The 13,266-nt window shown below is 50.4% G+C and overlaps 1 protein-coding gene across 1 annotated transcript in view; it reads left to right on the forward strand.

The window, feature by feature from the left end:
• The window catches only part of ILDR2 (immunoglobulin like domain containing receptor 2), a 50,757-nt gene that overhangs the window by 3,869 nt on the left and 33,622 nt on the right, over nucleotides 1–13,266 (forward strand). Inside the window, exons 2-3 of the mRNA XM_087828241.1 lie at nucleotides 9,570–9,902; nucleotides 10,753–10,872. Of these exons, the coding sequence (XP_087684367.1) occupies nucleotides 9,570–9,902; nucleotides 10,753–10,872 (453 nt within the window). The remainder of the gene's footprint in view (nucleotides 1–9,569; nucleotides 9,903–10,752; nucleotides 10,873–13,266) is intronic.

Below are 13,266 nucleotides of genomic sequence, written 5' to 3' on the forward strand. Positions count from 1 at the left end.
AGTTGTCTTATGCAGACCTCTGTGAGTACTCTGAGCATCCTGGTGCATGTACATCATGCTCCATATAGTGTTTGTTGTATTAGTACTAGGACTTGATTGGTGGAAGGAAACCTGGCCTCGGAGCCGAGGAGTGGGCCTTCGCCCATCTCCTCTGCAGATAGACCATCTGTAGATCTGGGTCTTAGGATCTGTTGAATGAGATGACCTCTAAGGTCACCTTCAGCCTACGAGTCTGTGGTTCTGAACTGTTCTCCAATTTTGGTGAGTTAGAAATCGGAACTGAAGAGCCAGAGGTTCAGTCTTCCTTTTATAATTCACCCTGCGAAGAGCCTTCAGAGCTCACTTTCCTGCAGCCTTTCCCTGACCAGGAATGATTGGTGTGAGAAACAGCCCTGGGAAGGGAGAGCTCTTATTAGGATGCTCAGAGGAACAAGTGGTGTAGCACCCAGCGCTTGCCGGACAGGACAGGGCCCACTTGGAACAGTTAAATGTGGTCACCTTCAGGACTGGTAATGGGGAAGCTTTGGACCGGGCAGGAGGAATTCTGCTCTGGCGAGCAGTGCCCCGTATTTCCCTCCTGGGCTCGCTCACCCCTTCAGTCCTTCCAGCTACGGTAGCTCCTAGGCGTCTTTCCCCAGTCAGGACGGTCAAGGAGGCCCGGGGTGGCGGTTCTTGCCCCAGTGCTTTTCGGTGTGTTTAGCGGCTTTCGTACACATTCTCCCTTCTGACCCTTCTGAGAGAGCGTGGCTGATCCCATGTCCCCATGCTGGAGAAGACCAAGGCTCCGAGGGGACTGCCTACAGCCATAGTATCTTACTGATGAGAAGAATGAAATAGTGTCACTGACCTAATGTGGCTTGTTTTTCAAGTGCCTGAATCCAAAGGAAACATTTTTTCAGGCAGACCTGGTGTCTCTTATGGCACCTTGGGTAGTGGGGCTCAGAGTTCACAGAACCCAGGGAAATACTACCAGGAACTGAGAAAGAACAGCAGTTAGCATTTCGAGTTAGCTCCTGGGAGCTACAGGAAGGAGTGGATGAGGCGCGGGGAGCCCAGGAGATGACCCGTGGCGATGGCCCGTGGCCCGAGTGCCGCTGCACGCCAGAGCCCATCGGGGACCAGGGGCTGGTGCTGCGCATCCAGGAGCCGCACAGGATGTAGCTGTGGCATCTGTATACTTGAGATCTTGGTCTTCAAGATAGTTTCTGGCTCTTTGAAAAGAAAAGACGTTTTGGATGGCTAGGGCTCTTCATCGGCCAGGAGCCAAGGAAGAACTCAGAACAGGATGCCTCACTGCTGCCCGGCAGCGCGGGAGCCTGCGCGCAGTGGTGCTCCGTGAGGAGCAGGGCCCGCGTTCGCTGGGACCCTGCCCCTCACCCTTCATGCCCTTGGCTCGTCGGGAGGCCGACTCAGAGGCAGTGGGGCCAGGGATTAGGCTCCAACTGACCTTTGAGTACTAGCTTAATATTTTACCTTCATTTCTTTGGCTTTAAAATGGGACACACCCTGGCAGCGTTGCTCAGTGGTTAGAGCATCTCCCAGAGCACCAGAGGGTCTCAGGTTTGATTCCTGATCAAGGGCATGTACTTGGGTTGGAGTTTCGATCCCCAGCCCTGGTTAGGGTGATTGTGGGAGGCAACCAATTGATGTGTCTCTCTCACATCTCTCTTTCTCTCCCCTTCCCTCTCCCCCACAGCCCCTCTCTTCCGCTCCCTCTAAAAAAATCAATGGAAAAAATATCCTTGGGTGAAGATTAACAAAACAAACAAACAAACAAAAAATGGGACAGTAACTTACCTTATAGGGTTATTGTAATAATTAAAGTGAAATTATGTGAAACTCCTAGCACCACCTTTGGCACATAGCAGGCCCTCCTACTTCTTAGGAACCCCAAGGGAATGAGTACAGAGGGAGGAACGTAAAGGGGTCAAACTTCAGGGTTTGCGTTATATTAAAGTGCAGTTTACACTACTGTTACAAAGAGACCCTAAAAGACAGTAACTTACGCAAAATAATTCCCTTCTCTCTCCTATAACAGTCCAGACCCAGTGTGCGGGAGTCTACCATTCCAAACACATGGCTCCCGAGAGCATTTCCCAGCCAGCAGGAGCAAGTGACACAGAGGGCCAGGCAAGCAGCTCATCCTTAGAGAGGGGGCCCAGAAGTCGCACACATACCTGTCTCCTCACATACCTTTATCCTTACCGAGTCATGTGGCCACAATTAGCTGCAAGAGAGGCTAGTCCTTGGCTGGCCAGATTAAACCAGGGAAGCTCTGTTACTAACAGAAGAGGACAGTTAGCATCTCCACCTATAGAGCGGTGCGTTTGAGGTGCTTGTGTAACACCCAGATGGAGAATAAAAGGAAGCTGTGTAGTGGGGTCTGGAGCTCAGGAGAGACAGTGAGACCGGAAACACGGGGAAGTTGATAAAGGTCGACAAGAACTTTCTTCCAGGAGTTTTCTCTGTGCAAGTGGCTGGTCCACCCTAGAAAGCTGACCCACCCTAATGAATCAGAACAGTTTCCAAAGTAGCTCTGCCCTGCAGGGTCAAGGCTGACCTCTTTAGCACGGCTTTGGTCCCATTGGAACAGCAGATAAGCCAGCCAGACATGAGCTCACTTCAGATCTCTGGAGGTGAGGCGAATCAGACAGGAAGGAGACAGGCTCCTACCTCTCATCTGCACAGCGGCGACCGAGAATGGGGCAGCATGGCTCCACTGGACACAAGGAACACATGCTTAAGGAATGGCACGCTCTGTGTGCAAAGTGCCAGAGTGTTGGCAGCAAATTATGAGTCGGCCGTGAGCCAAGCCTGCGTGGCAAGGTCAGCACTGGCGTTTGCCATAGCCCTGTGGAAGGGGGAGAGACTGCAGCCTTTGGGGACTCTTGGGGAGAAGATGTACAAGAAGGCTGTCATAGTTTCCTAAATCTCAACATGGCACATTTGGTCACCTTCACCCTGAAATGGATCAAACAATCAGGTATCAGGGTAGCAAACAAGAGAAACTGATTCTGGACAGTTGATGAACTTACAGAACCAATGGGACAGCTGGAGAACCAGGCTTGGATATTCGGCAAACACCAAGGGAATGTATACTCTTCTTTGTCAACCCTTTTTTATTTTATTTTTTTAACCCATGTAGACCAGGAGATGAATGATTCCTCTTTTGGGAGGGTGACTCAAGCTGCATTTTGTTCGCCTTTAAATCTTGAGCCTATAGGTCAGCATCCCCTTTGCTCCTACCCTGCACAATGCTACTAAGGGAGGGACAAGCTTTCTCTCCTTGCCTGGACTAGTGACTAGACCTCGAGCAAATGCTTGGACACACCTTAATCCTCTTACACTTAGAAAACCTGCCCATCAATTGCCCCTAAAACAATGTCTTAGGAAATTGGGACATGTGACGGAAGATGAATTTCTTAAAGAAGATCAAACTTGGAGGCAGGAAAAGGAAGGTTTGTGGGGTCATAGCGAATGGAGGAAAACCTTCGCCGTCTGAAGGCCGAGACGTGCTAGGGAATGGGCAATTCTAAGGTCAGGTCCCACTTCAGGGACTGGGGGAGTTCGGAGTGGGTGAGCTGTAGACAGTTTCTAAAGATGCCCTTCTCTAACAGTGCTGATTTCCCAGGCCCTTCCCCAGCAAGCTGTGGCTCTCCACAGTGGGACTGGGCTCATAGATCTGCCTCACAGAGATGCTGCCAGGAATAGCTTACTACTCGCGGGGAAAAGGAACTTGCTTTGAACAAAATGAAAGCGCTAAAATAAGAACAGCCTTGCTTCAGACACTGCTTTTGTTAATCTCTGAAGAACACAGTTCTGATGTATAGAATCCTTTTTCTGTACAGGAGAATTGGGCCAGGGCCTTATTTTGCCATCCAGGGAGGCACTGTCTGCACTTGGAGCTGATCTTCCCTGGCCTGGTGACTAGGTACCTGGGCTGCTGCTCAGAGCTGTCACTCACTCCTTTCCTTCTAGGCAGCTTTCCTAGATACTGGCCAGAATCCATTCTCTGCACTGGGGACCACCTACGAAGAAAGGCCCTTCGGACTCACCCCTCACTGGTGCACACATTCACTGACGCATCCCACACTGTGAGTTTCAGCTACATTGCAGGGCTGTGCTGTGTACTGGGGTACTAGTCAACCAAACCCTGCTCCCTGTCCTCGGGGACCTTAGAGTTAGAAGCCAAGTTTATATTGAATTTCTCAAGATCAAGATCTGGTCTTTTAAACCTGTCTTCTGAGAACATAGGGTTTTAAAAATATGTTTTTGATTGCATTTGAATTAGTTGGTCAAGGGCAGTTTTCCTGCAGGTGAAGGGAGAGTGGGCCGGTGGTCTAAGAATGATGATTCCCTCCTCTGTGAAGGTAGAAAACCACCTGTAGCCTTCACTGTACCATCTGCTGCTGCTTCTGTCGGGAGTCCTAACGCTACAGTGTGTTCTAGACAGTATGGCCCCCACCTCGCTTCACTTAGTGATCTGTCTTCCCTAGTTGTCTCTCTCCAGTTTTCCAGTGTATGGGCTTTAGCTTGTGGGATGAAACAGGTTCTTTCTGCACCTCTGTAAGTTTCTTCATAAGACTTCAGCGCAGAGTCCCTTACAGGGTCACGGTGCCTGGACTCAGAGCCTTCACACGTGCCCACACGTGCTCGTGTGCTCGCACGACCCACGCTCCACGCTTCTTTCCATCTGCTCCCAGGAACTCCTTCAGTTACACACCCAATGTTTCCCCAGGTGGAGGGAATAACGTATTTATAGTTAAAGAGTGAGAAACATTTTCGTATGTCTTGTGCATGCTTGGAGCCAGATGGTGAAGACCTTATGTGCCATGTCCAGGCATTTGGGTTTTATCCTGAAGGAATGGGGAATGAACGGAAACCTTAAAGCAGGGAACAGATAACTAGAGATGTCTTTAAAAATGCTCTTGATAGAAGGAATATGGAGAGTGTATTAGGTTGGATGCAGGGTGGCACAGAAGAGGCTGCTGTAAAGCCAAGGCTGTAGTGAGTTCTTGTGGAAGGTGATGCTTAGGAGCTTCGGAGCCAGTCAGCCTGGGTTCACAGCCCCCTGCCAGTGGCTAATGCTGAGATGCTGGGACGATACCTACATTCTCTAAAAATCAGTTTCTTCATCTATAAAATAGGTATAATAATAGTAATACCTGCTTTATAGGATTTTTGAGAGAATTTACTACGATACTGCACAGATAGTACTTAACACAGTTTCTGACACATAGGAAGCATTTTTTAATGGTTACCTCGTAGCAGGGATAGAGGTCTGATTTAAGGGATTGACAGTGGGAATACAGAAGGGTCGAATCTGAGAGTTCAGACTTAGTGACCAGCCGAGCGTGGTCAGGGCCAGAGAGGAAATGACCGAAGTTATGCTTTCTCTCGGAGGCAGCAGGTTGGGGGTGGACGGGCAGAGAGCTGGGACTGCGGAAGAACCAGCAAGAGGCTGCAAGAGAGGAGATAAGTGAGGTTCAGACTTGTTTAACTTGGGGTATCTGTTAAACATGCAGATGAGGCTTAAGGGAGCTGAGGGCCTGGGACACAGCTGGTAGTCGGAACCATGGAGAGTGCTTTTAGCGTGCGTGCCCAGGTGACTAAATGCTATGAAGAGGCTTCAGTGATTTACCTGGTGTTCAGAGACGGGCTGCTTAGCCCGTAGACACTCCAGCATAACTAGTACCAGGCTGTTGGCATCTGACAAGTGGTGAAATAGAAAATCAAAGAACGTGTAAGAGGTAGGGCCAAGCTCAGGCCTAAGCTGGCCATAGGCCAGATCGCCTTGTCCTTGGGCTGTCAGTCTCAGTCCTCACCCCCTGAGCACCTGTCTCCGAGGGCCCTGGTCTGGGGGTAGGAGTAGGGTCCCCTGAGAGGGGTTTTTCGGAGTTGGGTGGGCAACGGTATCACAGGTTCAGATTTGGGTCAGTCACGCATGAAGGGTAGAGGGAGCAATCCCCAAGCCTCAGGACAGGCGAGCTGGCTGGAGCTCAGAGCAAGGTTTTGGTCCCAGTGGGCAAGTGGATGACCGATTGGGTGGAAACAGGCCAAGTAAAAGATAAACACAGGAAAGAGATGCTGCTCTGAGGGTGGAGGGAACCCAAGGCTTACCTGGGATCCAGGTTAGGCCCACCCTCCGGTGGGAAGGGGGTTCCTAGTAGACCTGGTCAGGCAGGCATGGGAGTTGGTGGCACTCATCCTACAGTTTGAAGCTCACAGAGCAAAAGCAGGGGCTGGCATTTTCAGTTCGCTCTAACTCTTCACGTCCATCCCTCAAAGATCCAATAAGCTGGTGTTTCCTTGGAGTTCCTAGTCCCATCCTCTCCAGCTGTCCAGATCCATCCTTAGCTTAGAGTCCCAAGGCACACACTAGACCCACACCTGCCCCTGTGCCTGTGTGCACACATGCAGGGTCCCCCTCCGTTTCTGACTCCCAGGGGTGCATGTGTGGCTGTGCGGCGCTGGGCACCCACAGGCAGTGTTGCTGCTGAGCTCCTGGCCTCCTAGTCTACATTCCTTCAGTGCTGGCCATCCCGCCTGTCGAAGCTCAGTGTCTCACCCTGATACCGGTGCTCACCCGGTTCTAGTTGCAGGGCTGCCCAGAAGTCAAGACTGACCTTGACAGCAAGCAGCACAGCATGTATTGAGTGCTTACAGTATACCACATAATCCTAAGTACTCAGGATAAAATCTCATTTCAGCCTCGGAAACTCCACGGGGTAGTTACTATTATTCTGCTTCTATCAGTAAGCAAACGGAAACTCATCAGAGGTGAGTAATTCGCCTTAGGTCGTGAAGCTGGGAATGGGTAGAGCTCGGATTATAGTTTAGGACGGACTCTACAGTCCAGGCCTTCAGTTATCACACTGTCCTGAGGCAGATGATTCTGAGAACGGATTCTCTCCTCTGGAGCAGTTTATGTCCATGACATGGAAGAAGCTGAGTAACCTCTATTAATAATTGAAGGAGTCCAATGGGTTGGTCAAGTGGCTGACCTCTCATCCAGAGAACCGAGCTGGGAAGGAGGTTATTCTTAGTCATCATGTGATGAGCAAAATGCCATACTTAACTCTGAAAAAGCAGCCCTGACGCGCCGAGGCTGCACCTGCCTCCTTTGCTAGTTTTATATCGGAGAAAGGCTGGGACGTGTGATTGCCCAGGTTCGCCTGAACAGGTAGCGGAAGCCAGGCGGTGAGGTTGAGTACACGGCACTGTGCTGGGAACCGTGCCTGTCATTGGTCACTCAGCCTTAGCCACTGCTAACTGAAGTCACTTCACCTCTCTGTCCCATTCTTGTTACCTGGAAAATTGGGAGGTGACTAGGGTTGGAAGAAGAATCACATGCAGTGTGAATTGGAGGAGGAACTGGGAAGAATTTCTTTTCCTAGTCCAGCTGTGAGTCAGGGAGGGTGGCGTTAGCCGCGTCCACACGGGGCAGGGCAGCCGTGGGAGCGAGCGGGGCTCTCCCGTGAGCTTCGGGATGGGACCTGTTTGCACCTGAATGGGTTGTAGTCACAGGGCTCTGCTCTGGAGCCCGCTGGCCACAGGGGACCTGTGAGGCGACCCAGTGAGTAAGAATTATGAGGCTCGCTTTACCGGTGGGGGTTGCGTGAGGGGCCGTTTTGCTCTCCCACGCCATTCACGACCCATTCAGCCGGTTTCCCCTGCAGAGGCCCGACATTCCCACATGAAGTCACTCACTTGCTGATCCAGCCCATAGGTGGCTGCTGAGCGCTTGGTAGGTGGAGGGCGCTTTAAGATTTCCTGAGCCTCAAGTACTGTTGGGTTCGCTCCCAGTTCCTTGGAGAGCAGGTGCCCGTGTCCTCCCAGAACTGGAACCCGGGTTCTCCCCGTGCTCTCGCTGAGGACAGGCCCTGGCCTGGGAGTCAGAGACGCGGGTCCGGATGCGCGTCTTCCCTTGGCAGAGGTGCTCCTATGAAGACGTCGCTCAGCAGGGTGCGGTGGAGCTGTGGCAGTGGCAGCGAGAAGGGACAGGAGGCTCCTGTGCGTGAAACTAGGCCTTTCCCACGTGGCTCAGGCCCACCTGTAATTCTCGGGTGAAACTGCCCCGCGTGACCTGAAGCTGAGTGGCAGGCTCCTGGCTTTATTTATGACCCTCTTTCTATCCATTTTCCTCTTTTCTGCTTCTCATCATAATTCTGTATCTGCTCAGCTGGAAACTCTTAATTTTCCTACCATTCCCCTGAGGAAGTGGGGTCCTCTTTGCTTGGAATTTCTAGATCTTTCCATGTAGTTCATAGAAGTCCCTGCCTCTCAAATGCTCCCCTGGTCTTTCACTCACTGAAATTTCCCTCCTTGGACACCCACGAAACCTCAGGCTGCATCTTTTCCCCTTAAACTTCTCACCTGCTTTCTCCCCCCTCCCCGCTTTGGGTTATCCCTCGGAGCTTTTATACTTAGTCTCCTGCTTCTGATCTCAGATTCTCCGTTTCTCTCAAAGCCTCCATTTCCCTTCATCTCTGTCCCCCTTGCTTGGTCACCGGCTGGAAGGGAAGTCACTTCCTCCCGAAGTCACACTTCCTGACTTCACTGTCCTTATTTATCAAATATGTGTTGAGCCCTGTGGGCTTCACAGGCCCGGACAGCAGGGTGAGACGCATCCCTTGCCTGACAAGTCTGATGGGTACCGGGAGGAAGTGGCCAATGCGCCGAATGACCGGTCAGAGGCGGCTTTTCCACAGCCTTTGAACTGGGTTTTGAAAAGCGGAAGGAAGTTTCCCAGAGAAAGGAGTGAGGCAGAAGCATTCCAGAAACCAGGAGCAGCACATGCCAGGCGCTGCAGGTGTGAAATCGCACCTGGGGAACAGGTATTCCCGGGATTGGAGCTCAGATATGTTGTGGGAAGTGAGGCTGAGAAGGTGAGAGGGACTAGATGATGGAGATCCTTAAATGCCTTGCCAAGGACTTTGAAGGCCATGGAGGAGGAGGGAAGGGCTTTACAGAGAACTGTAATAGTTAGATTTAGAAAGATCACCTGAGCTGAAGAGAAGGTCCTGCCTGTGAGCAGCTGTAGGCAGTGGACCAGACAAGACTATTGCAATAGTCTTGCAAGAAGTGAGGAGGGCTCCCGGCCGGTGTGGCCCAGCGGTTGAGCATCGACCTAGGATCCAGGAGATCGAGGTTCGATTCCCGGTCAGGGCACATGCCCGGGTTGCAGGCTCAATCCCCAGCAGGGGACGTGCAGGAAGCAGCCGATCAATGACTCTCTCATCATTGATGTTTCTTTCTCTCTCCCCCTCTCCCTTCCTTTCTCTGAAATCAATAAAGATATTGTTTTTTAAAAAAAACCCTGAGAAGGGCATTTAAGAAGTGAGTTAGGGAGGGAACACACAGTAACGATGTTAAGAGATCGCACTGACTTGACTTAGTGACTGGTTGGATATTGGGAGCGATGGCACGTTTCTGGACAAGGCAGCCGTTAGTGGGATGGAGAAAGCGGGAGGGACAGGTGAGCGAGCTGAGGCAGGAAGGCGTGACCACGTGGCGTGCGGACGTCCAGGATACGGGTGCCGTTTGGTCACGCTCCTTCTGTGTTGCAGGCCTGGCGCATGGTCTCCAGGTCACAGTGCCCGACAAGAAGAAGGTGGCCATGCTCTTCCAGCCCACGCTGCTCCGCTGCCACTTCTCCACGTCCTCCCGCCAGCCCGCTGTCGTGCAGTGGAAGTTCAAGTCCTACTGCCAGGATCGCATGGGGGAGTCCTTGGGCATGTCCTCGCCCCGGGCCCAGCCTCTCAGCAAGAGAAACCTGGAATGGGACCCCTACTTGGACTGCCTGGACAGCAGGAGGACTGTCCGAGTGGTCGCCTCCAAACAGGGCTCGACTGTCACCCTGGGAGATTTCTACAGGGGAAGAGAGGTCACGATCGTCCATGGTAATGGTGCCTTTGCTTTGAGGCCAGGCAGTGGGAGGGACCTTAGTTCCATTCTTCCCAGACACAGGGGGATTTTGTCCCCTCAAGACTGATTTTATGGGACGTGGGAGCATCAGGAAGCCTAGGGAACTGCTTTAATGGGATGGAGTGGGGAGAAAGGGTGTAGGTGTAGTGTCTACAGAAGGCAGCACTGGGCTTGGGAAACTGCCTTTCCTGAGCCTGACCTCCAGTCTGAGGGGCTTGTTGTCAGAACTGAAATGAAGTAGGTTCTGGTGAAAGGACCTCCTTGGTCAGATACCTTACACCTGACAGCAGGTTGGACCCTTTCCCAAACTCAGAAAGCAGACTCCTCCCAGGGAGAAGAGGTGTGCACAGGTGGGTTCCTGAGCCAGGTGGTGCCATGGCCCCCACCCCAGGTGGTTTTGTCTCGATTCCACCCTTTCTCCTGCTCCCTAAAGCTTTGGGCAGGAAAAAGTCCTAAGAATCTTAATATGACCTATTGGATTATTTGAAATTTGAAGAACTGCTGTGAAGCCAGCTCCCTTGCAGGAGTCCAGGCAATTCTAGAATGTACCTGGCTCTCCAGGTCCCTGCCAGCCTGCATGGTTGCCAGTGGCCTTCTGTTCCTGGACTGGGCCTGGAACAAGACTGATTCTGCTGGGCCTCTTAAGTCTCTCACCTCAAGGATGCTAAGTTTTGTGTTTTGTAGGTTTGTTTTGGGTAAGGGAAACATCTTGTCAACCACCTGGTAAACCCAGACTGCGGACACACCCAAGGCCCCCTCCCACCCCGCAGTGTTCACTGTTCTTTCAGAGGCCAGTTTAGGACTGGGTTCTTTTTGTGATAACAGATGCAGATCTCCAAATTGGAAAACTCATGTGGGGAGACAGCGGACTCTATTACTGTATTATCACCACCCCCGATGACCTGGAGGGCAAAAATGAGGACTCGGTGGAGCTGCTGGTGTTGGGTAAGTGGAGACCGTCAGCACCGTTCTCAGACGGCTTGCGACGTTGCCCTTCTCGTTTCTCGCCCCCGCGAGTGTCAGCAGGTTGCACAGTCTGCCTTCCGGGCACTGACAGGCCGGTTTTAGAAAAATGCTCCTGAAGAGCGTGGCTGTATTTCTCCTGTCTTGTTTCCTGAAAGCTGTGGCCCTCCACTTACAAGGCCCTGAATGTTTCTTCTGCTTTCTTAGGTGGTTGTTATCCTTCCATTTGCACCACTAACCCTGATCTCTCTCGGCTCTAAGCTTTGCTTATCTTTTTCTACGCTAAGCTAATTGTGAAGAAAACGCCAGAGGCCTCTGAAGCAGCATAGAGACCAAGGGGAGCTAGAAAATCCTGGTGAGTCAGGACCTCCTGAGACATCAGGAATCTCTGCCCCATTTGTTATCTCCACTTAAGATAATTACGGGAACGATGGCTGCGAACTGGAGAGTTTAATGATAAACGGTGCCAGTGGAAAAGGCTTCCAGGGAATACGCAGTGTTTAATTAAAGGCAAACTTCTTGAAACCTGGAAGTGTCTGAGTTATTCTCAAAGCAAATATATCGAACCCTTATTAATAGTAATTTCTCCGTAAGAGAAATGAATTTCTCTTTCATGGATTGGAGTGGTGTCAGTGGGAGCTAACCTCCTCCTATGAAAATTGAGCACGTATTTTGTGCTGTATAAATGTTGGCTGAACAAGGAAAATAGAATAAAAGATAAGAATGAAAAAGAGAAACTACATGAATTGTAGGAGAAACAGTAAATACTTGAAACCACTTTTTAAAAATTAGTTTTTGTAGCTTTCAAGAAACCACGTGATAACAGTTTGGGGGGATATTTAAGGTTTAAAGACAAATGAGGTTGAAGGTTAATTTTTATCCTCTGAGAGAAACTCAGTGCCCAGGCGAAAAGTGGACTTGGCTACTTAGGGCTTTTCGTTTTACTCTCCCGTGACAGTGATTTTGGCAAATCAGTGTTTCTGCTGCTTCAGTTTTATAACTTACACAGTGGATTAAGGTAATAATTATTTGTTAATAATTAACTCTTTAATTATGAATAATCAACCCTTATTAGAAGGTTGACTTAATTCAGAGTCATGTACGTTGGGTCTAGTGTATCGTATGGCCACACCTGCTGTGATCTGGAAAGAAATGGGGACTGTGGCAGATACTGAAAAGGAAATAAAGGGGTAAACAGCTTCTGTCACTGTTGTAAAAGAATCCAGGGAACTCAGATATGGGATCTGCTGTGTCTCTAACTCAGAAGGGATAAAAAAGAAATTTCTGCCTGATCACACATCACTAATGGCCAGGTTAGAAACAAGCGGCTCATTGAGCCTGCAATTAGCTGATTGTGGACTCAGTTATTTGGCCAGTGCAGTCATCGGTGGGGAAGTAATTGCCTGTGGGGGAGAGGAGGCCAGGTGAAAACCACATTAAATAATTTGGCCCCAGTTCTGCAAATGTGGGGAAAGGAAGAGTCAGTGACCTTGTCTTTTGAGGATGTGCTGTATGTCTGAAGGGCACTCCTCTGGATCAAACATACAGAGTAACTTGGGCAAAGATGCTATCCTCAGGACAAAAAAGGCAGAGAAGGAAGGCTCAGGTGGAGAAGGTCCCCAGTGATGGGCGAAAAGATGGAGAGGAGAAATCAGTGTTACTTAAAGTGAATGGGGAAGGAAAACCGGGGAGGCCGCCAACCAGCCCATCCCAGCAAGAGCAGGATGCCTGTGAGAGAGACGTGCTAGGGCTGTGGGCAGGAGACTCACACGGTTCCGCCGGGTTCCACATGAATTAGAAACATGCAAAGCCCAATCTATTTGCCATGCAAACTTTTAGGGCAATGCTAGTTGTCTTAGTTATTTAAAGCGGTTAGCTCTGGCTGGTGTTGCTCAGTGGTTAGAGCATCGGCCTGCACACCGAAGGGTCTTGGGTTCAATACCCGGTAAAGGGCACGTACCTAGGTTGCAGGCCTGATGCCCACCCCCCACCCCCTGTTGGGGCTCATTCGGGAGCAACCAGTCATTGTGTCTCCGTCACACCAATGTTTCTCTCTGTCTCCCCCACTTTGCCCCTCCCTTCCACTCTCTCTGAAAATCAGTGGGAAAAATACCCTCCTAGGGTAAGGATAAATAAGAAAATTATTAAATAAAAGAAGTAGTTTGAAATCTACGAGAATGTTCTGGGTGCCTTGAAGGACTATATTTACTTTCCAAATGCAAAATTCTGAGTGTTTGTTGTCTTGACTCCCTTTATAGAGTTTTTCAAAAATATTGTCACAATTTTTAAAATTCGAATTCTTTGGTTGTTGTATCCTGCAGGCCTGTTTGTTAGGTGTTCTTTTCAGGTGAGGCCAGGAGAGCATCCTGATTTGTG

Source organism: Miniopterus natalensis, chromosome 19, assembly GCF_054644295.1.
Source record: "Miniopterus natalensis isolate mMinNat1 chromosome 19, mMinNat1.hap1, whole genome shotgun sequence".
NCBI lineage: Eukaryota > Metazoa > Chordata > Mammalia > Chiroptera > Miniopteridae > Miniopterus > Miniopterus natalensis.